Source organism: Crotalus tigris, unplaced genomic scaffold (assembly GCF_016545835.1).
Source record: "Crotalus tigris isolate CLP2741 ecotype Arizona unplaced genomic scaffold, ASM1654583v1 scf7180000017774.6281472, whole genome shotgun sequence".
In the NCBI taxonomy this organism is placed as follows: Eukaryota; Metazoa; Chordata; class Lepidosauria; order Squamata; family Viperidae; genus Crotalus; species Crotalus tigris.
Genome location: NW_024096625.1, coordinates 5,180,522 through 5,207,208, shown reverse-complemented (window position 1 = coordinate 5,207,208; position 26,687 = coordinate 5,180,522). Strand labels below are relative to the sequence as shown.

At 37.2% G+C, this 26,687-nt stretch overlaps 1 protein-coding gene across 7 annotated transcripts in view; it reads left to right on the top strand.

Annotated features, from left to right (window-relative positions):
* Window positions 1-26,687, top strand: part of STK31 (serine/threonine kinase 31) — an 82,813-nt gene that overhangs the window by 40,938 nt on the left and 15,188 nt on the right. For all 7 annotated transcript variants that reach the window (XM_039342092.1, XM_039342090.1, XM_039342088.1 and 4 more), the window contains 7 exons: window positions 16,522-16,701; window positions 17,864-17,980; window positions 19,555-19,674; window positions 19,976-20,107; window positions 22,843-22,944; window positions 24,305-24,385; window positions 24,492-24,614. In XM_039342092.1, coding sequence (XP_039198026.1) covers window positions 16,522-16,701; window positions 17,864-17,980; window positions 19,555-19,674; window positions 19,976-20,107; window positions 22,843-22,944; window positions 24,305-24,385; window positions 24,492-24,614 — 855 coding nt within the window. The remainder of the gene's footprint in view (window positions 1-16,521; window positions 16,702-17,863; window positions 17,981-19,554; window positions 19,675-19,975; window positions 20,108-22,842; window positions 22,945-24,304; window positions 24,386-24,491; window positions 24,615-26,687) is intronic.

Below are 26,687 nucleotides of genomic sequence, written 5' to 3'. Positions count from 1 at the left end.
AGTTTTCCTGTCTCAGGAGTGTCAGCTCAGCATACGTACGATGGTCACCAGGGTGTGCAAGGAGAAACGTGTAACCCTGCTCCTACTGTCACAGCTGTTAGGGAAACTGATCTCATGTATTGCCATAGTGCCTTGGGCCAGGCTTCATACAAGACAACTGTAGTGGTTTCTACTCCCTTACCAGAAACAGGGTGTAGCATGTTTTCCACAGAGGGTGCGAGTCCCACCACAGACGCTCACGTCCCTCATCTGGTGGTTGTCCCTAGCACTGTCCAAAGGATCCCTGTTCAGAGAACCAACTCGGGTAACCTTGACCATAGACGCCAGTCTGTTTGGATGGGGGGCACATCTGCAATCCCAATTTGCCCAGGGACGGTGGTCTCAACGGGATCTCAAGAAAAATATCAATTTGTTAGAGCTCAGAGCCATACACCTAGCACTTCGCCATTTCCACAAGAAGTTGGCGGGCCGCCACATGCTAATTCTGACAGACAACGTGGCGGCAAAGGCCCATGTCAACAGGCAGGGCAGCACTCGATCGCGGATTCTAATGTCCAAGGCCCAGTGTCTGGGGTCATGGGCGGAACAGAATCTTTTGTCCCTAAAGGCGGAACACATTTCAGGGGTGGAAAACGACCAGGCAGATTTTCTGAGTCAATCTACGATAGATCATTCAGAGTGGCATCTACATCCCCGTCTCTTTCGGGAGATAACTCACGGTTTCGGTCGGCCCAAAGTCGACCTGTTTGCATCCCCGAAGAACAGCCAGCTTCCCTGGTTTCTATCTCGGTACCCATCCCAGGGTTCGGAAGGAGCAGACGCCCTCCGCAGCCCTTGGCCGGCGGGCCTTCTATATGTATTTCCACCCCTTCCCTTGATCACGGCCGTCATCAGGAAGCTGTTACAGGAACGGGCGGAGCTAATCCTTGTGGCCCCGTATTGGCCGAGACGTCCATGGTTCGCGGATCTCGTGAACCTCGCCGTAGGCCCCCCTTGGCAAATCCCTCCAGAGAGGATAATTCTAATGCAGGGGGCCATATGCTATCCGGACCCACAGTGGCTACAACTAGCCGTCTGGCATCTGAGCGCCAGTTCCTGATGTGTGGATCTTACTCTTCAAGGGTGATAGCTATGACCCAAGCTTCCAGACGGCCGGCAACGAACCGAATCTATGATACCACTTGGAAGAACTTCTGTGACTGGTGTACCTGTAAGGGTTTGTCTATCTCTTCTGTCACTATTCCAGTGATTCTTGAATACCTCATGGATGGAGTGGATAAGGGCTTAGCGCCCAACACCTTGCGTAGACAGGTGGCCGCTCTTTCCACGGTGTTCACCTGTGACAATGTGACTCCATTGTCCTGTCATCCCAGGGTCCGATCCTTTATGAAAGGAGTCTCCAACACCAGACTTCCGGTAGTACACAGGTATCGATCTTGGGAACTACCTCGTGTTCTGCAGGCACTCACTAGGTCTCCCTTTGAACCTGTAAGGTCTTGTCCTCTTCACATTTTGTCCCACAAGGTGGCTTTCCTAGTAGCCATCACGTCGGCGAGACGCGTGTCAGAGCTGGCTGCTCTTTCAGTTAGGGAAGACCTGTGTACCTTCTATCAGGACAGAGTGGTGCTGAGATTAGATCATTCATTCATTCCCAAGGTGAATACATTGTTTCACCGTGCTCAGGACATTGTACTACCAAACTTTTGTCCCAATCCTTCTCACACACTAGAAAAGCAGTGGCATTACCTAGATGTACGTAGGGCATTACGTCATTACATTAAGAGGACAGCTTCCTTTCTCAAATCGGAGGCTTTGTTTGTCTCTTTCCACTCAACTTCCAAGGTTTCCTTTTCTACTATAGCCAGGTGGATCAAGGCCTGTATCGCTCAATCTTACCAGGCTTCCTCTTTACCTGTCCCAAGCTTCCTGACAGCGCACTCTACTTGTAGCGCTTCTACATCGGCGGCGTGGCAGACTCAGGCGTCCATAGAGGACATCTGTAAGGCAGCTACGTGGTCGTCCCTTTCACCATTCATTCACCACTACAAACTTGACAAGTTTGCTTCCGCGGAGGCCGCTTTTGGCCGTCGGGTTTTACAACAAGTGGTCTACTTCAGCAACGACACTTAACCAACCTGCTTCCCACCCGTGGGATCATAGGGGCTTTGGTATGTCCCATTCGTGGAGTCTACATTCCTCTACATGCTGGAGAAGGGGTGTTGTCTTACCTGAACGCCTTTTCTCAGCATGAGGAATGTAGACTCCACCCCCTCCCTGATCATTACTAGCAGTTAGGTTAATGTCAGCAGTTCGGAGCGATCACGTCACACAATCATTCGCTTCACCCTTTCGAAACTGGGGCATGGTCAGACCCTGCAGAGGCGTGGCAACTTTGATTGTTTGGTCTGATTGGGCTAGAAGACTAAATCAACCCATTCGTGGAGTCTACATTCCTAATTCTGAGAAAAGGTGTTCAGGTAAGACAATGCCCCTTCTCAGTTCCGTGGAGGATTCCCGACAACCATATACGGTTGACACAGGGAGATCTCCAACATCCAGACCCCCAATGGCTTCAATTGACCGCCTGGCACTTGAACGCCGCACCCTGATTAAGGAGTCTTATTTGGCGGAGGTGACCGCTATGATCCAGGCGGCCAGGAGACCGGCAACGAACCGCATTTATGATCATATGTGGAAAACTTTTTGTCAATGGTGCGACAAGAATCACGTAAGTCTATCACAGGTGAATATTCCCAGGGTACTGTAATATTTAATGGAGGGCGTCAACAAAGGACTGGCACCCAACACCATACGCAGACAGTTAGCTGCATTTTCCTTGGTATTCTTATGGGATTCTTCAGGGTCTTTATCAAGGCATTCTGCTATCCGGGCCTTGCTCAAGGGAGTCACGAATAGTAGACCGCCTGTGATTCATAGGTATTACTTCGAGTTCTTCAGGCACTAACCTCATCTCCCTTTGAACTACTCAAAACATGCTCATTGCGACACTTGTCACTCAAGGTCTCCTTCCTAATTGCTATTACCTCGGCTAGGCGCATTTCAGAATTAGCTGCCTTGTCGGTTAGGGAGGATCTGTGCATGTTTCATGGGGACAGGATGGTTCTCAGGGTAGACCCTTCATTCATCCCAAAGGTTAATACGGTTTTCCATAGAGCACAGGAGGTCATCCTTCCAAATTTCTGCCCTCACCTGTCACATGAATTGGAACGGCGTTGGCACACTCTGGATGTAAGGAGAGCCTTACGACATTATATCAAGCGCACGGCACCTTTCCGAAAGTCTGAAGCCTTGTAGACATTACCGTTTAGACAAATTTGTGTCGGCTGAGGCCACTTTTGGTAGGTGTATTTTACAACAAGTAGTCACACCATCTGGGGGTCTGGCCCCAACTGACTCCCACCCTTAGGGACTCCGGATGCTTTGGTACGTCCCATTGGTGGATTCTTCAGTCATCATGCTGGAGAAGGAGAGTTGGCTTACCTGAACGCCTGTTCTCAGCATGATGATGAAGAATCTACGCCCTATTAGGTGTCAGTCAGGTCCGGGTAGGATACTTGTTATGTTAGTTTCTTTTAATACCTGCTTGATAGTCATCACGTCAAACTGTTGTCATTGGCTACGTCATTGATGAAAACTGGGAGGTCCCAGATAATGAGGAGGCGTGACAACTTGACAACTTGGTCTGATTGGGCAGGAGGACTGAAATAACCCATTGGTGAATTCTTCATCATCATGCTGAGAACAGGCGTTCAGGTAAGCCAAAGTTCCTTCTCTCTAACTCGTTTTTCTAATCATTGATAAAAATTATCCCATGTTCTAAAATACATTGAATCTTCTTTCTCTTTTATCTTTAAAGTCAATCTATCAATTTTTGCACGCTCTAAAATTTTCTTAATTAGTTCTTCAGTTGGTAAGTTTTCATTTTTCCAATATTGGGCAAATACAATTCTTGCTGCAGATTAGTACATGTAAAATTAAATATATGCAGTCTTTCTCATAATTTGCTCCTATTATTCCTAACAAAAATAATTCTGGCTTGAAATCTATTTGTTTTTTAGTTATTTTCTCCAACCATAAGGGTATTTTTGACCAACATCTTTTAGCTTTAGAGCATGTCCGCCAGATATGGTAATAGGTACTGGCTTTTGTTTGCATTTCCAACACTTGTTTGAAGTATTTTTAAACATTTTTGCTAATCTCACTAGTGTTAAATGTCATCTGTAAAACATTTTATATAAGTTTTCTTTATATGCCACTGCTTTCATTAATTTAGCATTTCTTTTCCATAAACTTTGCCAGTTTTCTAATTCTATATTATGTCCAAATTTTTTTGCCTAAGTTATCATTGTTTCTTTTACTTTTTCCTCTTCCATCTTTAAGCTTAACAAATATTTATAACGTTTCTTAATCAGTTTTTCGTCTGTTTTTAGCAGTATCTGATTGAATTCTGTCTGTTTTTTATAGAATCTCATTGTTTTAGCACCTTTTTCATATCTTGTTTGGATTTGCAAATATGGCCAATATTTACAAGAACAAGGTATTGATCTATCATATTTGCAAATATGGCCAATATTTGCAAATATGATAGATCAATACCTTGTTCTTGTAAATCTCGTCTGTCTTTCAATTTCCCTTCATTGCCAAAATATCTTTATAGGTCACAACTTTGTCATAATTAATAAAATTTGGGTAAGCAAATGCTTTCATTGTTGAAAGCCATCCAGGTATCTTGATATAAATTTTTGCTTTTATTTTTTCCATTCTAAAAGAAGTACATTTCTTATAAAGTGGTTTTGAAAGTATCTATGAATTTAATTCTACCCATAGCATAGAAAGGCATGCCAACCAAGTTGTAGGTCATTCCCCTCTAAGTATAATCGTCTTTTATCTCTGAGCATTATCCACTCTTTAAGCCATGTTAATATAGTTGCTTGGTAGTATAACGTCCAGTTCGGCAGTCCAAATCCTCCACTTTGCTTCTTGTAACATTTCCAGTCTGATTCTAGCTTTTTTTCCTTGCCAGATAAATTTCAGTATTGCTATTTTTATTTCATCAAAAAAGGTTTTTCACAGTCTTACAGGCATCATTTGGAATAGAAAAAGTATTTTCAGTAAGATATTCATTTCATTGTTGCTATTCTCCCCAGCATTGAAAGTTGTACATTTTTCCATTTTTCCAAATCCAATTTTATTTGTTTTTAGCAATCTTATACAATTGTCTTATTTTATTGTTGCACATCTTGCTGTTAAATAAATTCCCAAATATTTAACTTTTTTAACTATTTCAAGATTTATTTATTTTTTTGCTAGTTTGTTTTTTTTGTTTTTCTGTTAGATTAGTTAGCACTTTAGTCTTTTCTCTGTTTATTTTCAACCTGGCCACTTCTCCAAATTCTTCTATTTTCTCCGTAAGTTTAGTGCTTGTTTCAAGTGGTTCTTCCAATATAAAAACCAAGTTATCTGCAAATGCTTGTAGTTTATATTTTTCATCTTTTATCTCCAATTTTTTAATTTCTATATCTAGTCTGATGTTTCTATTCAATACTTCCAGTGTTAGTATAAATAATAATGAAGATAGTGGCTATCCCTGTCTTGTGCCTTTTTTAATGTCAAAGTTTTCTGCAAAGTCTCCATTTACAATTATTTTGGCTGTTTGTTTATGATAAATTGCTTTAATTACATTTATAAAAATTCTCTCCAAAGTCCATTTCCTCTTGTCAACGCTGCTAACACGGGATGTTCTTGCTTTGACAATAGATGAAAATGCAGCCATTTTCTCTATGCTTTTAGAATTAGTTGGTGCTGGGAGGGGGGATTGGGATGAGAGTTCAGTTAGTCATAATAATAATAACTCTGCCATGGAAATCCAAGGACAAACTGGGTCCAAAGCTGATAATGTTTTGGAGGGCTGGAGAGCTGGGAAGAAAGCCCGCGCTTCAAACTAATTGGGGAATGTGCTTTATGACTGTTTATTGGGGTGGGAATTGTACTTTGTTACTTTATATCCGGGGGCAGAAATTTAGTTTTTGAGTTCAACTATGTAGTGCCGATACTTTGTTTCCCGAATAAAAGATTATTTAAGGAAAACAATGCCTCGAAGTTCTTTTGAAGGGTTTCATCTATCAGAACCATGACACCTCTAGTTGCTGAAACATAAATTGCCAGTTTACATTGTTGAACACTTTCTGTGCATCGAGAAATATTAAATCCATCTGTTTCCCTGGATGAATTTCATAGTACTCAAAAACATCTAGAATCATTCTTAAATTATTTTTTATCTGCCTTTTAGGTAGACAGCCATTTTGATCTGTATGTATAAATTTGGTCAGAAATTTCTTTAGTCTTTCTACTATTATTGAGGCAAAAATTTTATAATCTAAAATTGGTCTATAATTTTTTATTTGTGTTAGATCAGAGTCTTCTTTGGGTATCAGGGTAATATTGGCTTCGGTCCATGTATTTGGTATTTTAGCCTCCAAAAGTATTTCATTGCACAGTTCTTTCAATATTGGGCTTAGTATATCTTGTAATGATTTATAAAGCTCTGCAGATAATCCATCTGGACCCGGAGTCTTATCATTTTTTTTTGCCTTTTTATAGCCTCTGTAATCTCCACCAGTGATATTTTTCCATTTAATATATTTTGAATATTCTCTGAAATTTTTGGTAAGTCTGCTTTTTTAAAATACTGCTGTATTTTTTCTTTTGAAATTTCCTTTGCGTTGTAAAGTATCTCATAATAGTCTTTAATTATTTTTTTAATTGTATCATTTTGAAACTGTAATTCACCTTTTGAGTCTTGCAACTTGTTTATCAATTTTTTCTCTTTTTCTTTTTTCAGTCTATATGCTAACTATCTCCCCGATCTGTTGGCATTTTCTTTTTTTTTTAATTTTTTAAATTATTTTACACCATACACCCAAACAAACTTAAAATACATAAACATAAATCTTTTCTTTTAACAGAACAGTACTATACATTTTAAGCATTCTTTACATCTTATTTACATTTTATGTACATCAATAATTATGTCTTTTCCTTTCTCTGTTCTAGCCAATTATAACATTTATTCCAAATTTCATAAAATTCTGTTGCCTCCTTGTCTTTTAATTTTAACGTAAGTTTGTTCATTTCTGCGCATTCCAAGATTTTGTACATAATCATATCATTTGTGAGAATATTTTCACTCTTCCAACATTGAGCATATGCTATACAAGCTGCAGTCAATATGTGTATAATGATGTGTTGGAGTTGTTTTTCCATCTTTAAATTTATTATGCCCAAAAGAAATAATTCTGGTTTAAAGTCCATTTGTATCTCAGTTATCTCCTGTATCCAATCTCTTATTCGTTCCCAATAATTTTTTGCTTTGGGGCACAGCCACCACATGTGATAGAATGTTCCTTTTCTGATTTTACATTTCTAACACTTCAGGTCTATGTTTTTATACATTTTAGCCAATCTCGCCAGTGTTAAATGCCATCTGTAAATCATTTTATATTGATTCTCTCTGTATGCAGTTGATAGCTTCAATTTGCAATTTATGTTCCATAATCTTTCCCATTCTTCTAAATTTATATTTCGCCCCACATTTCGTGCCCACGCTATCATTGGCCCCTTCACTATTTCTTCCTCTAACTCTATCTCTAATAAGTATTTATAAATTTTTGATAATAATTTTCCTTCCTTACTTACTAGAATTTTATCAAGTTGGTGTGGGGTCTGACTAATTCCATGTTCTTGCCTATTCCTATTATATCTAGATTGAATTTGTAAATATGGCCACCAATCTATGGGTATTCTTTGTTCCTCCAATTCTTCTGTTGACTTGAGATTTCCTCGGTTATCCAGTAATTCTTTATACCTAATCATCTTTTTTTTCTCTAATGTATTGGGATGAATCACTGCCTCCATGGTGAGAACCAATTTGGAATTTTCCCCTAGTGTCTTTTTTTATTTTTTTCCATATCCCGATCAATGCTCCTTTTATCTGATATTGCTGGAAATATGTTGATGTTTTCTTCTGTTTCCCCCATAGAAGTGCATTCCAACCTGCCTGTAGATCATGTCCTTGTATCATTAGTATCCTTTCATTATCCAAGTTTATCCAGTCTTTAATCCATAATAATCCTGCCGCATAATAATAGATTTCCCATTTAGGGAGTCCAAGACTACCTCTACTCTTACTGTCTTGTAATGTTTTGGTATTTATCCTAGCTTTTTTGCCCGCCCAAATAAATTTATTTATTATTTTATCCAATTCTTTAAAAAAAGTTTTCTCTAATTTTATTGGAATTGTTTGAAATAAATACAATAATCTTGGTAGAATATTCATTTTAGTCAATGCGATTCTGCCTAATAATGATAATTGGAGATTCCCTCAATCTCAAGATCTTGTTTCATTTTTAATATCAATTTTGTATAATTGTCTTCTTTTATTGAGGAACACCTTGAGGTTATCCAAATTCCTAAATATTTAATCTTTTTCGCTACTTGTAATCCCAAATTCTCTTCCAACTTCCTTTTTTGTTTATCGGTTAAAATTTTTGCTAATGTTTTAGTCTTTTCTCTATTAATTTTTAATCCTGCCACTATTCCAAATTTTTTTATTTCACCCATAAGAATATTTCCTCTCTCTATAGGTTCCTCAATAAAGAAAACCAGGTCATCAGCAAATGCCTGTAACTTATATTCCTCTGCTTTGACCTGTACCCCTTTTATTTCTTTATTTGCTCTAATTTGAACTAATAATACTTCAAGCGTCAAAATAAAAAGTAAAGGTGAAATTGGGCATCCCTGTCTTACCCCTTTGTTTATTTCAAAACTTTTTGTATTCTCTCCATTGACTATCACACTAGCTCTCTGTGTTCTATATATTGCCTTTATTATGTTACTAAATTTCTCACCAAATTTCATATCCTCAATCTGTTGGAACATAAATTGCCAATTGAGGCTATCAAATGCTTTCTGCGCATCTAAAAAAATCGAAGCTGCCTGTTTTCCTAAATGTATTTCGTAATACTCTAGGACATTTAACACTGTTCTAATATTGTTTCTGATTTGTCTTTGGGATAAAAAACCATTTTGGTCTGGATGTATTATATTTTGTAAAATTAACTTTAATCTTTCAGCCATTATATTAGTAAAAATTTTGTAATCCGTATTTAGCAGTGAGATTGGCCTGTAGTTTTTAATCTCCCTTCCGGGGGAGCTATATAAAACCTTCCACGAAGATTTTGAAAAGATATTACTAGAGGTGTATAATGATGTGTTGAAGAAATCTAATCTACCAGCCTCCTGGATAGATGCCATCATAACTCTTATCCCAAAATAAGGCACAGACCCCGATTTGTTGGCATTTTCAAAAAAGTTCTGTTTAGCCCTTTTAATCTGTTGGGCCATTATTTCCATCTCAGCTAGGTTTAATTTAATTTATTATCTCCATTTGCTTCTTAAGTATTTTCTTTTGTGGGTCTATTTGTAATTCTGATTCTAATTTTCTGAATTCTTCCTTCAACTTTAACTGTTGTTGTTTCTTTTCTTTGTTCTTTTTAGCTATATAAGTTGTAGCCAACCCTCTGAAATATGCTTTAGCTGTGTCTCACACATTTTGAAGTGATGTCTCTTCTTTCTTGTTTATTTTGAAAAAAAAAAGTCCATTTCCTTTGTCGCTAGTTGTATGAATTCTTTTTCTTTCAATATAGATGTGTTCAAGGACCATCTTAATTTTTTCTTGGCTCTTCTCCAAGTCATCTTTATTGGATTATGATCTGCCAAGATATTAGTTTCTATCTCAATTTCTTGTATCATTGTGCTAAGTTCCGAGGATGTCCAAATCATATCAATTCTAAACCATGGTTTATATCTATATGAATAAAATGTATATCGTAGTTTCTTTGGATTTTTCTCTCTCCATATATCTTGGATACAGAGTTCTGCCATTTTAAAAAACATTTTAGGTAATATATTTCTTCCTTTCTTCCATTATTCAGTGCTTTTATAGTCCAAAGTTCCATCTGTTATTGCATTGAAGTCTCCCATTATACAAAGATTTTGATAGTCCAATTCTAATATTTTTTTATATAATTTTTGGTAAAATTATTTTTGTTTATCATTTGGTGCATATATTGCTACCATCAGTATCTGTTTTTGATCCATCATTATTTCCACCATTAATATTCTTCCCTCTTCATTTGCATAAATTTGTTTAGGGTTCATCGTTTCTTTAATGTATAGAGTTATTCCTCTTCTGATGTGCTAATATAAAGTGAAGTTTACCAATTTTCGGTTGTTCTAACAATTTATAGTATTGTCTCTTAATATGTGTTTCTTGGAGGGAAATTATATCCATTTTTAATTTTTGTAGTTGTGTAAAAACTTTTTTTCTTTTTGAGGGAGAATTTAGTCAATTTATATTCATTGACATCTCTTATGGATCTTTTAAGAAATCTAATGTGTACTTCTCTGAGGATTTTATTTCTTCTAATGTAGCTTGAGTTGACTCTATAGATCTGATCTAATTCTCCTTCCATTTCCTGTTTCCCAATTCCTAATGCGTTTGCCAATAATTCCAGTATCAGGTTTAGAAGGTCCTCTTCCTTATCTTCCATTATATTTTGAAATCTTAAAAAGTATGAGGCCTTTTCCATTTCTATGACAACTATTGAGTCTTCTGGTTCTCCATTTATTTGCATCAATTTCTGGTTTTCATCTTTTAAGTCTTCTAATTTCTGGTCAACCTCAGTTCATTTATCGTCTATTTTTTTAATTCTTTGTTGGGTTTTTTTGTAATCATCTGTGAAATTTTTAGATTGAGAGTCCATGTTATTAATTTTTTGGTTCATTTTATCAAGATCACTTTTCATCTCATGGTTTCTCGTAGCTGCCATGTGAGTAGCAATTGCCTCTTGGATTGCTTGTAGTGTCGCTTGTGTTTCTTTTTGGAAGTTATTAGCCTCTTCTTGTTGGAGCATTGTATCAATTGATCTCTGATAAACTGGAGTTTAAGCAAAGGAGGGAGCAGAAGTTACTTTTTTTTCCAGCTTTAGATAGATTTGGGACGCTCATCTTTATCTTTTAATCATACTTTATAATCCAACAGGTAAATCAGAATTTGTAATCCAATAGGCTCCTAACAAATAGGAGAGGTAAATAGTAAAAATAATAAATAATAAAAAAGAACAAAAGGGAAAAAAGGAAATTAATTAATTAATTAATTAATTCAAAGTGTTCTGATGATAGAAGTTTCTTGTTATTCACTCTGTCTCAAAACAGCTTGGAAAATTCCAGGTCAAGCTGTATTTGTAATCCAGGGAAGTCAGATGACTTCAAAACAACTTTTATTTGTAATTGTAATCCATCCTGTAAAAAAGGCCAGATATTCACACTTTTTTAAACAGCAAAGTGGGGCTATCGGGATCTTGGGGGGAACTTTGTTCCAGAAGGTAGATGCAGCTATGCAGAAAATACAGTTCTGGGGATTGAGAAATGACATGGTTTAATTGAAGGAATCCAGAGCATGTCAAACCTGCAAAATCAAATCAGATGGGTAAATGTTGTAGACAGCATCTTGGCGGCACCTTTCTTTTCATGCACTTCAGGGACTTTCCTATATTTTCTCTTATTTCCCACTACTACATTCTTCCTACAGATAATTATATCTATTTCTGCTTTTCATTATTTTCAAATAGTATATAGTAGCCATTCACATCCATGACAGCCTGGTGCATGTTGTGCTATAGTGTTAGTGTTGGAGTCATTGGGTTATCTGGCCTGTTAGGCTGAGTCACCAGCTGCAGTAGGCCAAGGTATGCGGAAGTCAGAAGAGAAAATAGATTGGCGTAAACAAGTTTGTGCCGTGCGGTGCAAGGGAATGTTGTTTTGGTGTTTGTTAGTGCCGTGTGCAACAGCTGTATAGTAGCGTGTGCAAAACAAAGTTAGCACGTGTAATATGCTAATATGCTGTGTCATAACAAATGTGGTTGGTGTAAGGTGGTCACCAGGTGCCTATAAACCCGCCTTCTGATAACACAATAAAAGGGATGCTTCGTCTTTGTTCGAGGCTCCCATCCCGAGGAAACCACGTGTACGTGTCTGTTCTTCAACACCCATGGGAGACCGCTGGGCGCGTGAAAACCCGCAAATGGTGACCCCGACGTGATTCAAGTTTCTGAGCACGTCTCTGGGTACTGCAACTCAGGGCCGGTCGTCAGCTAGACGAAGCACCCTCCCAAAACTGCAACTCAGGGCCAGTCGTCAGCTAGACGCACCCTCCCAAAACTGCAACTCAGGGCCGGTCGTCAGGATAGACGAAGCACCCTCCCAAAATATTACATCTCTTGGTATCCTCTTACTTACTCAGCGGAAGAGCTCACTGCAACTCAGGGCCGGTCGTCAGAGCTAGACGAAGCACCCTCCCAAAACCGTGAGTATGGGGACAGAATTCTCTAAGCCTCAGGTTGCGCACCTCCCAGAACTTAGGGAATTGACCAAGTCATCAATAATTAAATTAGGAAAAACAATGGGAAAGATTTGCTGCTTCCCACTAAAAGGGATTTGATCCTCCTCTTAAAATATGTATATCTAAATTGCCTTGCATAGCCCGAAGGAGGATCCCTAAAAATGTCTGTGTGGGTTAAATTAGGAAAACTGTGACTGTTAACTGTTTCAAATCCAAAGGAAAAAGGATTTTAAAGTCTGCTAGAAATTCTGCTTAAAATAAGCCACAAAAAGGAAAAACCTCACTCTGTTTGTCTGGCCAACAAACAGAGTGAAGAAAAAGAATTGTGTTTGTTTGTTTGTATTCCTCCTTCTCTCTGTGTGTCTATCTACAAGAGCCTTTCGAAACTCAAGTCTGCTTGTGTGGGGAAATAACTTTTTAAAGTTACTTTTCGTATCCTATCACTTATTGGTGATGCTACTATGAAACTTTTCTGCAACAAATAAGCATTTTCTAATCTCTAAAATGATGTGGTCTATTTTAGAATAAATGTTCTCCTACCCTTGGCAAGTTGCACACCTTAAAATATTAGGCTTTTAAAATTATTTGGAGTTTTCAGCATTTTCAAACTGCCTGCAAACTACCCCCCTTCCAATTCTTTTCCTGCTCTTTGTTCTCCAAACCTTTTGTCTGCCTCTCCTGGTAGAGTCTGTCCAGAAAGGGGGGGGAGACCTTGTTCTTGTATCTTTCAGCCCTGAAACCCTCTCCCAAGCCTTTGGAAGCACAACACACAGACCCAGATGCTGCCTCCATCCATTTGAGCCATGGGATTGAGTTTGAATCCAGCCATCCACTAAAAAGCCACCATGCATCTTCCCAAGTCCTACCATTTCCCCAGCTGCCTGTGAGAGCTGCAGAAGGAAGGTGGTGCCATGTGAAGCCTCAGAAGAGAAAATTAAGACTGTGGGGGGAGGGTGGAAACTCATTGTAAACTTTTCTTTCTTGCCCCATTTGTATTGTAACAAGCCAGTTGAATGTATTAATGGAGAGATGGGAATATGTGGCAGAACAAATACTGAACATCTTGGACTTCTATCTGGTGGGAGGGAAAACTTTTCCAGAATGTTTGTATTGCCTGTTTTGTAGAAATAGCTGCATATGCACACACACACACCATTCACACCATTCAGAGTCTATCCCCTCCACCTACCTTTAGTAAAGTTCCCCCCAGGCTGATTTTTGCTCTATTGCACCAAAGCTTTGTGGGACCAACTTCCAACAGATTCCAAGGGGGAGGGAACTAGGCCCCCTCAGGTGATTTGCAATTCATATGCCCTGACTAAGGAAGCAACAGGGAAAATCCCAAACTTCAGCCCTGAATATTTTGCACTGTTGAGCTCAGATTTGAATTCCTAGAACTCATTATGTGCAATTTAAAGAAAATTTAATAGACTGGCATATTGGACATTACAAACCTGGATGCACTGAATTAAGAGCTAAGGCAGGAAACAACCCTTGAAATTGGGCAGCCAGTGGTCATGTACTAAGGAAAACCATGGCTGTGAAGAATTTTGGGAGGTATGCAAACCTGACTGGAAGCTAAAGGTGACATCCAACATTTGAAAATGATTGGCACAGAATATTGGATACTATAAATTTCTTTTCCATCTAACAAAATTGGGAGCCACTAAAGGGATCTTTTTCTGCTGCCTCCATTAATGTCTTCTTTTTCTTTTTTTGCTTAACAGTTCAAAAGCTTGCCTACCAAGTCTCCCTGACCAGATCAATTTTAATGTCATATATTTACACACTTAAGGCACAAAGTGGGGATATTGATGGAAGTTAGCCCCCCCAGAAGGAAATATTAAAAAGGGCAGAAAAATATATTTTTCCTCAAAAGGACTTTTTAAAAACCAAACCTGGCCCCAAATCTATCTCTCTGCCCCAAACAAGAGCTAGGCCCATACAGATGCAAATGTAACACCATCAGAAAGTTGGAGCCAGAGCAATCAAGAAAACAAAAGAGAAGATCTGCATACCCCACCCAAACTCTAGGAGTCAGCCCCATCACCTTGGAAGCAGGATATGATAATGCAATTTCCTGAAGAACCATCTTTCTGCAATAAACTGTAATCCTCAGGAACTGTCACCCACCAACAGGTCAATTTAGTAACTACACCTAACACTGCAGTTCAGTTACCCTTGCTAACCAAACCAGCCTTCACTTTGCCAAGCGACACTGAGGATGACTTCCTATAAAGCGCAACCTCCTTATTTTTTAAATAAAACAGAAAAGTAGGAGATGTTGGAGTCATTGGGTTATCTGGCCTGTTAGGCTGAGTCACCAGCTGCAGTAGGCCAAGGTATGCGGAAGTCAGAAGAGAAAATAGATTGGCGTAAACAAGTTTGTGCCGTGCGGTGCAAGGGAATGTTGTTTTGGTGTTTGTTAGTGCCGTGTGCAACAGCTGTATAGTAGCGTGTGCAAAACAAAGTTAGCACGTGTAATATGCTAATATGCTGTGTCATAACAAATGTGGTTGGTGTAAGGTGGTCACCAGGTGCCTATAAACCCGCCTTCTGATAACACAATAAAAGGGATGCTTCGTCTTTGTTCGAGGCTCCCATCCCGAGGAAACCACGTGTACGTGTCTGTTCTTCAACACCCATGGGAGACCGCTGGGCGCGTGAAAACCCGCATGTTAGAACTGGCAAGCTTTAAAATATGAAATCAGCCTTAGGACCTACAGTCTTTTGACATTTTCCATCTACAAGCATGAAGCAACTAGATGAGTTATTTCAAATTTAAATAGTCCTCAATTTACAACCATTTGTTCAGCAACCATTCAAGATTGTGATGTCATAGAAAGAAGGCATTTTAGAACGATGCTCAAAGTTATGGCTGTTGTAGTGCCTTCATGGTTACATGATGAAAATTGGGAACTTGGCAGCCTACCTGCACTTAGGATTGCAACACTGCAGCTCACCCCATCTACTATCTCCCCCCTCCCCCATCTTTGCCATTTTGATTCCCTGCTGACCTTTGCAACCACCTTGTTCCCAGTGTTGATGAGGTTTGCCTGGCCTGGCTGCTGGCTTTGCATACTGGAGAAGAAAAGGCTTAAAGGAATTCAAGCGTGTTAAAACATCCCTTTGCACTGGGGAAAAGAAGAAAAAAGTCTAAAGGAGCCTTTTCTGCAGTGAGCTGGACAGAACTGGGGCTGCTCTTGCCTTTTTTTCCTTTTTCACAAAGCAAAACCAACCAAAAGGGGCATTTTGCACTCCTATTTCATTAAGTTGCTTTGTGTGTGTTTTTTCTTTTTTACTGTATTAAGGCCTGCCAAGGCCGGGCATGCCTTTTGAATAGCAGGAGCAAGAAGGCAGTGTTGAAGGTCAACTGTGGTAGTTGAGGGCAGAGTGGCAGCAGTCTCAGAATGTAGGTTTGTGAGGGTGACTGGGACCGAGCTAGGGCAGCTGCAGCTTCCCAGGGTGTGGCAAACTGTCGAAGCTATGTGGTTCTGTGACTGCTTGCTATCTCACAAGGCAGGGTGCAGAGATGTCATGGGGATAGCTGGTTGGGGAGAGTTGGAAACAATCCCCTTACCTTACTGAAATTTGGGACCGAGAGGGATGAAGACCAGAATAGCTTGGATTAGTAAGGGTTCTTGGTAATAACTAGCGAAATTTAGGTTGTAGTCACTAAGTGATGTGGTCATGTGATCTTTTGTTTTACTGCCAAATTGCTTAGTAACTGAAACAGACCAGTTGTGACTGTAAATTGAGGATTACCTATATAAAAATATTTTTTATGCATATTTGGAATTCTCTCTGATGTATAGATAAGCAATAATTCCTCCTCTTCCTGATATATATAGGTTAGAAATGAAAAATATTTAGCCCATAAACCAAAAATTGCTTACAATTTGCTGTTTCAGGTTTTGCTTCCATATAATTACTAGAGGAATCAGCATAAAGCCAGAGGAGCTTCTTTTGTTTTATAATGTGTAATTATGTTCCTTTGTTGCTTTTATCTTATTTTTTTCTTTATCTATTTTGATATTCAGAAGTTGCAAGGATCTTTGGAGGTTGCATATGGACAGGCTGATGAAGCAGAGGGTTCAGAAGAAGTATTTGAAGAATTCTTTGAATGGAAGAATGCTAGGTTGGAGAAATTCAGTTGGGTTAGGAATGCTACAGATACTTCTTTACAAAATCTTGTATTAAGTTTCAGCAACATAATTCAGGTAAAAAAGATATAGACATATATATATATATATATAAGCTTTGTGTTCAAATTATAATTTGCAGCTAATCTATGTTTATATTGAAGGTCTGTTATGGAGGTTGTGGTCTAATTCTTTCTAGATTTTTTGCATCAGATAAATTTGCAACTTTTCAGCACTGCAGCTAATGGTCACCTGGAGAGAAAGGAATCTCATTAAAAGGCAGCAAAATGTAGAAAAGCACTCTACTTTTTTTTTTTTTTTTTGCTATGTGTACTGCAGTTGAATACAAACAAGAAGTTAATTGTTGCTTTTGCAAAAAATATATTGAGAGATCCAAAATGGAACACTTCATTATATAAAATAACCATTAATATTTGATCAGAGAATTGTGGGTCCAAAATAATTTTTCCAGGAGAAAATTAGTACCATGATTACATTTAAAATGACAGCTGGGCTGCATTCATGTCTTGCTGGGGAATAATATGATTGACAATATGAAAAGGAATCACACTGATTCTTAAATTGTTAAAATGAATGAACACCATTTCATGGGATTTGGTCTAGAAGAAATTGAGGTGTTTTAGCTCCCATTCCATTGGCTTGGAAATATGATGCAAACATACTGCATATCCAAATATACCAAGGAGAAAGCACGATCCAGTTTTCAGAGGCAAATTGTGTTTCCTTGAGCATCTTGCCAGTTGAGCTATAGCTTATTCTTTCAAGTACCAGATAACAAAACAACTGATTACTGTTCCCCTCTTGTCATTAGAAGCGAATAAGTGTGGAACAACTATAACATAGCACTTCTGTAAATTTTTCTGGTGCATGAAATCTGGTGTTGAAAGGGGCTTTTCCTTGGTTATAAAAAAAGTTTAAAAAAAGAACTTAAGGTGATGCAGAGAGATGGATTTAATCAACTGGAACTTCTTCAACTTGAGTGTTGACAAGCTGCGTTGGAGTGTGATGGCTTTATGTACAAGTTAGTATTGACAGTAATTTTTGGAGGACTTGGCTATTTCTTCTTTCGCTTTCTTGGTTAAAAAGATAGAGGTTGCTTAAGGCTGAATGGAGCCAATTCTAACATTGCAGTTTTCTCATTCGCTATTATCTTTTTGAGTATTACTTTGCAGACTTGATTAATACTTCTTTGTTTGTGTCTCTTTTTTTTCCTGTCAAGTTTTTTGATACAGGCTCAACTGTATTAATGAAATCTGAGGATGTAGGTGTCAATGTAGATGAAGTTCTTAAGAATGTCGAGCTTGATATTTCACAAGAATTTGACATGTTTTTAACAGTAAGCTATATTTCTATATTTTTCCTTTCACATAACAATCTCTTTTTTTTTTTTTTCAAAAATGCAGCTGGACTGTTTTTTCTTTTTTCAGACAAGAAACTTCATCAGTTGTGATGGGGGGTGGGGAGAGGGATGGAGGATAGGTACTGACAATTGAGACTGGGTGATGAGGGATGGAAGGATAGGTTCTGACTGAACGGTGGTGGGGCGGATGGAAAGATACTAATTAAGGATAATATTTGTAGCTCAGGATTGACATGATAGATCCTTGGTGCTCTGTGAACTTGCTTGTTTTCTTGTAGATGTTTCTTTACCTAAACCAGGTAACATCATAAGTCCTAGCTCTGATGACATTACCTAGTTTGGATAATGAATTGTCTGCAAAAAAAACAAGCAAGCTCAGTGAGAAACAAGGATGGAAGGATGGGGGGGGGGAATCAGGGAGGAGAAATACAATCCTTCCCCTCCATCTAGTCATAACTATCCTTCCATCCCAATTATTGTCAAGGTTGTGGCTGCTCCTCATCTTGATTCCCAAAATTATTCTCATAGTGCATTACCATAGGAGTCTGCCACATCAGTTACTTCTTCCCAATCATGGAATTAATATTGTATATCATGAGGCACCATATAGGAGTTTTGAAGTGATTTAGTTTTGAAGAGTACATAGTTATTGGTAACTCTTTAAAGAAGCTGTATCTTCTTCTGGATTCACATGGCTATCCTCTACAGCTGCAGCACAATCTCAGAAAAATACATCGAATTTAAGAAGGTGCTGACAACTCTACATTCCAAAGCATCCTCAAATCCAGATCTCCGCATAGCTGGAATAGCAGATGTGCTAAATATTGATAATACATTTTAATGTAATAAGATTTTTGTAACACAATAGAAGAGAATTTTGAAAATAATTTCATTACCTTTGTGTGCATTAAGTACTTGGTTAAACCCCAGGTCTTTTTATGCAAAGCAAGCTGCTGTTAGTTTCTTGAAAAAGGTTCCAACTTGCTTCTCCATTTTTCTTCAAACTTGGAGAAAAGGGCAAAGGATTTCTCACATTCAGTTCTCTGTATTTAAAAATATGTGCACTTCCTCTTTTAGAAAAGCTTTGCTTCCAAGACATCATCTACTAAACATTAAAATACAAATTGATTCAGTAGTAAGAATATATCACAATGTTTGTAATAAAATATTAAAGCCATAAAGCTAACCATAGCAGAAGAAACATAGCATAGCATACAGGTAGTCCTTGCTTAACGACTATTTCTCTAGTGGCTGAAGTTCCAACAGTGCTGAATCAATAGTATTTACAACTGGTCCCCGAAATTAGAGACATTGCAAGTATGGATGTAAATTGTGTGGAGGATTATATTTCTGTTGTGTTACTCTAAATGGGAGAATCTTATTTATATTTGTGAGAATTTGCTTTATGAATGGTGTACTTTCTATTTTATTCAAACAAAAATTGATAACCCATCATATTTTTCCATTTAGAATGCACTTCATATTTTTAAAATCAACAAGTTTTGCAATGTTATTATAGATATTTATTGTTACTCTATAATTCCTTCTAGGAGCTAGATGAAAAAGACAAAAAAGTCATCTTAAACATGTATAATGTGGTTATGCGGAAGATCCTTCAAGAACAAGATCTTATAAATGCAGTGAATCAAAAATATCTTGAAAGTTGTGAGGTCAGTTGTTTAGCTGCTTCTTTGTCATATCCTATAATGTAGAAAGTCATTAACAGCTTTTTAAAAGTTACTTATGCATTATGAGTAATTTCAGTAGGAAAAAATAACGTTTAACGAGTCATATAAATATAACAGTGCAACCTAGCCTTTATGTTCACTTTTATCACTTAAAATGTGATCTGAAAATATTAACACTTATATTGTAATGCAATTTGTGTATAAGGAGTAATATTCCTCAAAGTATAGGAGCTTTTTCCATTTTGAAGAAATCTTCTCATTAATAGTGTGTTTTCTTTTTCAGTTCAAAAACCAGATTGTGGAATGGCTGGATATGACTCCTAATATTGATGATTTGTTACTGATAAAGAAGAGAATGAAAGACGTAAAGGCACAGCTGAGATGGAAATTAGTAGAAAAAAACAACTTGGAAGAAGTATGGCAGTGATATTTTAATGTTTTAAGATTATTATTTCTTATTTTCCATAAGAAATGGTGGATGATGACATAGAAAATGTTGCTTTCTAGCTCTGGAGAAATGTTGTTAGGGACATAATTTATTCATATAAATCCAAATGAAAGCCGAAAGGGATTTATTTTAGAACAAAATTGGAAAGAAACAAAAATGGCAGATTTCTAAACAATTTATTTTGCACTTAGTGTTTCACATTGCTAATCTCCTCATTCTTGATTATTGCATTTTAAGAAAGTACATACTTTTTACATGTATTATTGATTATGCAGTTAAAAACAACAGATACTCCATTTGTCTTGCAGCAGGTTATCATAACTCCGAAATGGATACATTAAACAGTATGAGATTGAAAAGCTGTAAAATGTTGATTGTATAGTTAATGTAGAATTGGGATGAAAGAGTTATGAGGATACACAGGAATTAAGAAACATGAAGGGAGATACTGAATAACAAAAAGCACTCAAAACTATATAAATACCCATGGAGAAACAGGGCTAAAGTGAAGTACCGCCCTCTAGGGCTAATCCAAAGGTCTGTTTCATTCAACATCTAATTTCATATAATGACTAAAAAATCAATCAGTGCCACATGACAGCAACAAAAAGTACAGTAGTTCTCAGCCCCACCTCTAGTCTTGAAAATTTAAAATACCCATATCCTCTGTTAATATGTCTGATAGAATTAATATAATCATTCCCAGTATTTTGGTTTTCAGATCCTTACTTGTATATGGTGTCTTTGTGGCTGAAAGTGTTTTGCAAACTGTGTTTAACAACAGCTGCCATCACCTACAGCCATGTTGGCTGATACTGCTGGCAGTTATAAAAGCTGGGATACAACTAATTGAGAAAATTCCAGATTGAAAATTTAGCAGAATAAGTAGATCCCACAGATTTAGAAACTGCAAGCTTAGAATTATTCCTGGTTTACAACATTCTGACCTCTAGAGAGATCACTTAAAAGAAAAAAGGCTCATGTCAGTTCTAAAAACATAAGCATTTTGTGTCTCATAGACATAGAACCATAGGGCTGGAAGGGACTTTGGAAATCTTATCCAATACCCTGACCAAGGCAGGAGATCTTATACTATCTGGGGCAAATGGATGTCATCTTTTCTTGAAAACCTCCAGCGATGAAGCATCCACAATTCCGGGAGGCAAGCTGTTCCATTGATTAATTGTTCTCATTGTCAGGAAATTTCTTTGGCTTGGATCTCTCTTTAAAAGTTTCCACCCATTATCCTGCTCTCAGGTGCTTTGGGAAATAACTCAAGCCTTCTCTTGATTGCCCCTCAAATACTGGAAGACAGCTATCATGTCATCCCTAATCTTTCTCTTTATTAGGCTAGATGTATCTACTTCTCTTAACCATTCATCATATAATTTAGCTTCCAGATCCCTTATAATCTTTGTTACTCTTCTCTACATTCTTTCTAGGATATCAGCATCTTTTTTGTATAGTGATAACCAGAAGTTGACACAGTATTCCAAGTGTGGCCTCACTATTGCAGTATAGAATGATGGCATCGTGTCTTGTGATTGTGATGATGCGGCTCTGTTGATGGAGCCTACGGTTACATTGGCTTTTTGGCAACTGCAGCTTACCAAAGCTCCTTTCATTGGATAGTGGCTGGTAGTAATATAAATGGGAGGTACTATGGAGGCCATTTAGTTCAACCCTAATACCATCTAGATAAATGGCTGCAGAGCCTTTGTTGAAAAACTTGGTGAGGGAGCATTTGTCTGAAATGGTATAGGGTTTCCTGCCTGAGCAGGGGGTTGGACTAGCTGACCTCCAAAGTCCCTTCCAAATTTATTATTATCTATAACCTCGGGATAAGGTTGTTCTACTGTTTAATAGCTGTTATTCAAAAAGCATTGAAAGCACTATGGAGCAGTATATAAGTGCTATTGCTAATGTTATAGTTAGGAAATTTCTCCTGATGAGAGTTTGGATCCTCTAGTGGGTTCTCAGGAGCTGAGGAGAATAAATCTGTAGATTTCTTGACCTCCAAATCTACAGTTCCCAAGTGTGTGCCTTGCATGCTGCAGTATATTTTAAATTTTGACTTAACTATTTAATAAAGGGGACTATTAAATATTTATTGTGGCCTAATGGCACTGTGATTGTTATTGTCCTAGTGTCCTTAGAGACTCAAAAATTATTGAGTCTCTAAGAAAACTAAACCAAGAAAGTTTGGGGATCTCTGTTCTAAGTCCTTTACCATCTTCATTGCTCTTCTCTGTGCACTTTCCAGTTCTAAGCTGTCCTCCTTAAATTGTGGTGAGTCAAACTGGAAAAATATTCCAGGTGGAGTTGACCAGTGCGGCATATAATAGAACTGCTTTGTTTTGATGAATGAAAATGTTTCTTAATCCTTCTTAATAGGTTTATGAGAGAGATCTCATATTAATTGTTATTTGGCCATGAAACTGAATCTGTGTTTCTTCTGACAATCACCTTTTGTCTCAAGAGTACCTTCAGTATGTAAACAAGAAAAAAAAACCTGAAAGAAATTGGTATTAACTTGATCAGGCACATTTGATATAGTGACTAGAATTTAATGTAATTTCAGATACAAGAGGGAATGGGAAGGTGAAGAGAAAGTAAATAGTATATTCAATTTATGATGGGTATATTCCCTGGTGAAAATAAGATTTTAATCTTTTGAAGTAGTAATTTTTAAATTTCTGTAGTCTGATAATTACAGCAAGGATGAAATGGTGAAAATAAAAGAAGAAATCAGTTCTCTACAGGATAATGTATTTCAGGAAATATATAAGGAACAAGAAGAATATGTAAGTATTCAGTTATATTAGGATGTATGAAAAACTCATTTTCTGATCCTGAAGTTCATTTTAGTTAATATATGGTATAATGCCTATGAAATTAAGACAGATGTCAGTCCCTTCATCTCAAGCAAAATTGTGGCCTTCTGTGTCATATAACCCAAAGACTAGTAGAGCCAAATTATACATATTTTTCATATTTATAAATAGATATAAATAAAACAGAAAAAACTGAACTTTTGTTCATGTTCCTCCTAAATATATGTCCAGAGGGAAAAGTTGAATATCTCGGTCAATATTTTAATTTATTTACATAAAGAATTTATGTGGATGTCTATCTCATCCTAGTGACTCTGGGCACTAGGAATACAAAAAACACAAAATAGAAATAGAAGAAAATAAATAATTTTTTCAATTTTAATGGATATATTATCTGGTGCAAATAATATTTTAATCTTTTGAAGTAATTTTTAAATGTATGCAATACTATCTGATGAGTACAGAATAGCAAAAATAAATACAATGCTACTGAGTCTGCAAACACGGTTCAGATAAAATACACCTCAAAACATACATATTGGCCTCAGCTAATATCCTGATCACAATGCCTGGGAGAAGAATCAAGTCTTCAGACTTTCCAAGAGTTACTGTGTCAGGGCCAACTGAATCTCAGCGGGAGGCTGTTCCATTGTACAGATTAGAGAATTGCTCTCTGGTTTACCCCAAGAATCTTTGGCATTTTAAAAGTGTCCTATTATATGGAACTGTAAATGGCAATAGATGGAAAGTAGATATATTTTAAAGAAGTTGACTAAGGATCAGAACTCATGACCGTTTTTCTCTAAAAAACTGCCTTATTTGGGGAACAAAGCTAGTACAGGGTACTACCACCTATATACAGGGATATTTTTCCTCCTTTGTTTTTGAGAATCAGTTTATTACTAGATTTAGTGTCAGTTACCATCACGAAGAAGCTAACGGTTCCCTATCTTGTTATAAACTCAAATAAAATGGGGTTTCCACCTGGTTTTGTTCTTAAAATTACAGACAAGAATGGTTGATTGTGCAATTATCTATGCTTTGAATTCTCATCACATGCTTAGTTAAAATAGCTATAAACAAGTAGAGATGCTGCTCTACCAAAGAATGAAGACACAAGTGGAGCTATGATGATGCCATTTGTTTGGGACAAAAGAGTTGCTACAGAACCAGAAAGTTAAATCTTCTGCATTGAAGGTCCATGAATATTTTACCTGCTGATTGCAGAGTCATCGTTGTGATACTACAGAAAAAACATGCTTCCAACATACTGCTGGATGTTGTTTTAATATTGTAATTGTTACTGAAGACTTTTTTTTTTCTAATATAGGAAAAGCTTAATCATCTAGTTCAAAAACGTTTCCCTGAGCTGCCACTCCTTCATCCTGAAGTAGGAATTTTGAAGTATATGGTAAAGTTTGTGTTTCCTTTACAAAGCTAAGATTGATTCAAGTAACTTTGACAAAAGGTCTATGATGCAAAACTGAGAATAAGCTGTTTTAATACATATTCTCCAGAACTCAGGAGGTTTGACTGTCAGTTTAGAACGTGATCTCTTAAATGCTGAGCCAATGAAGGAACTGAGCATAAAACATCCTGTGATGTGTTCCACAATTCAAGGACAAAAGGTTCTCCTGAAGGTATGGTTTCTGAATGGTTAGCTTGTCGTCTTCCCCCCCCCCCCAAAAAAAAAATTACTGCTAAAAAAAGACAAGCCTTTAGGTAGGTTTAGGAAATATTAAAATAGCCGGGCTTATTTTGGAGCTGGTAACTACATTTATATAGTGGATATAAAAAGTCTATAAACTGAGATGTAAAAAAATCAGACCAAGATAAATCACTTCAGAATTTTTTCCATCTTTAATATAACATATAATAAGCTGTATAGTTCAATTGAAAAATAAATCTTTTGTGGAAAAGGTAATAATAAAAAACATGGTTGCATAAGTGTGCATGTCCTTAAAGTAATACTTTACTGAACTACCTTTTGATTTTATGATAGTATTCAATCTTTTGGGCTAGGAGCTTATCACATGGCACCTCTTACTCTGGGAATCTTTGCCCACTTTTCCTTGGAAAAGCATTCCAAACCTATCAGATTGCAAGGGCATCTCCTGTGCACAGTCCTCTTCAACTGACTTCACAGATTTTTCATTGGATTTCAGTATGGACTCTGGCTGGGCTATTCCAAAACTTGGATCTTTTTCCAGTGAAGTTATTCTTTTGTTGATTTGGGTCATTGTTGTGTTGAAAGTTGAAATTCCTCTTTGTCTTTAGCATTTTAGCAGCAGCCTGAAAATTTTGTGCCAGAATTGATTGATATTTAGAACTATTCTTAAGTCCCTTTAAGTCCCTTTGCCTTGACTAAAGACCCAGTTCCAACTGAAGAAAAGCTGCCCCAAAGCATAGTACTGCCACCACTATGGACTGTGGATATGGTGTATTTTTGGTGACATGCAGTGTTATTTTTGCATCAAACATATTGTTTGAATTACGGTGAAAAAAATTAGCCTTGGTCTTAGCAGACCATAACACATTTTTCCACATGCTTTTTCAGACTTGTGTATGGGAGATTGTTGCCACATGTAATACACAATCAGTACTTGCTAGAAATCCCTGCAACTTCTTTAATGTTACTGTAGGCCTCATGGCAGCTTCACAGATCAGTTTTCTTCTTGTTTTTTCCCATCAATTTTAGAGGGAAATCCATTTCTTGGAAATTGATGATGCCATTTTTTCCCATTTGTTGATGATTATCTTCCCTGTGTTCCATAGTATAGCCTAATGGATGCCTTCCAACAATGAGATCCTATTGATGTCTTATAAGCTCTTTGCAGACTATGGCTTTTGCTTTAAGAGACAACTGAGTAAATGTCAGAAAATTCCCACTAGAACAATTAAACTTTATATGGGCTTGATCAGAGCCACTTTAATTAATGACAGGTATGTATTGACTACTTTTTAACATCGGTTTGAATGTGATTACAGCCACATCCCTAGGGTATGCGTACTTATGCAGCCAAATTATTCTAGTTTTGCATTAGTGTTTTTCCCCCTAAAAGATTTCAATTTGTTTTTTATTTGTATTGTACAGCTTATATGTTATGTTGAAGGTGAAAAAATTCTGAAGTGATTTAACTCCTGAGTTTTACATCTCAAAAACATGGCATTTAAATGGATGTGTAGACTTTTTTTATCCACTGTAGTTCAAGTTCATTTTCTTGGGTAGCTAAACTGAACTATCTGGTTTTGCCTTTTGAATATGGAGAAATCAGCAATTTAAATCCACTTTTCAGAGAGCATGCTGGCTGAGATTTCTGACAACCATCCCATTTTAAAAAGCTAATTACTACGGCAACTTGAAATAATGGTAAAGCTTATTTCTAGTTCTAGCTCTGCCCGTTTTAGCAGTCACCATTCCTGTGTATTGACTTGGCAGGTCTTGAGGATCATCTGAAAGTTGACACACATCCTAATCTTGATAAAAAGCAGCTTAGGATAGAGAAGATGATATATGTCTTTGGATAACTACCTAGAAATTACGCATGTGTTTATTTAGATTATAGACTACAGTTGTTGCCAAATGTAATTCCTCTCCTATTCTTATCTGTCCTTCTAGTTGTCATTGTTCTGAAAGTAAGAAACACAGTATTATTAGAATACAGTTATTTTCATTTGGAAATTGTGGGCTATAGTGTGTACTTTATTATTCA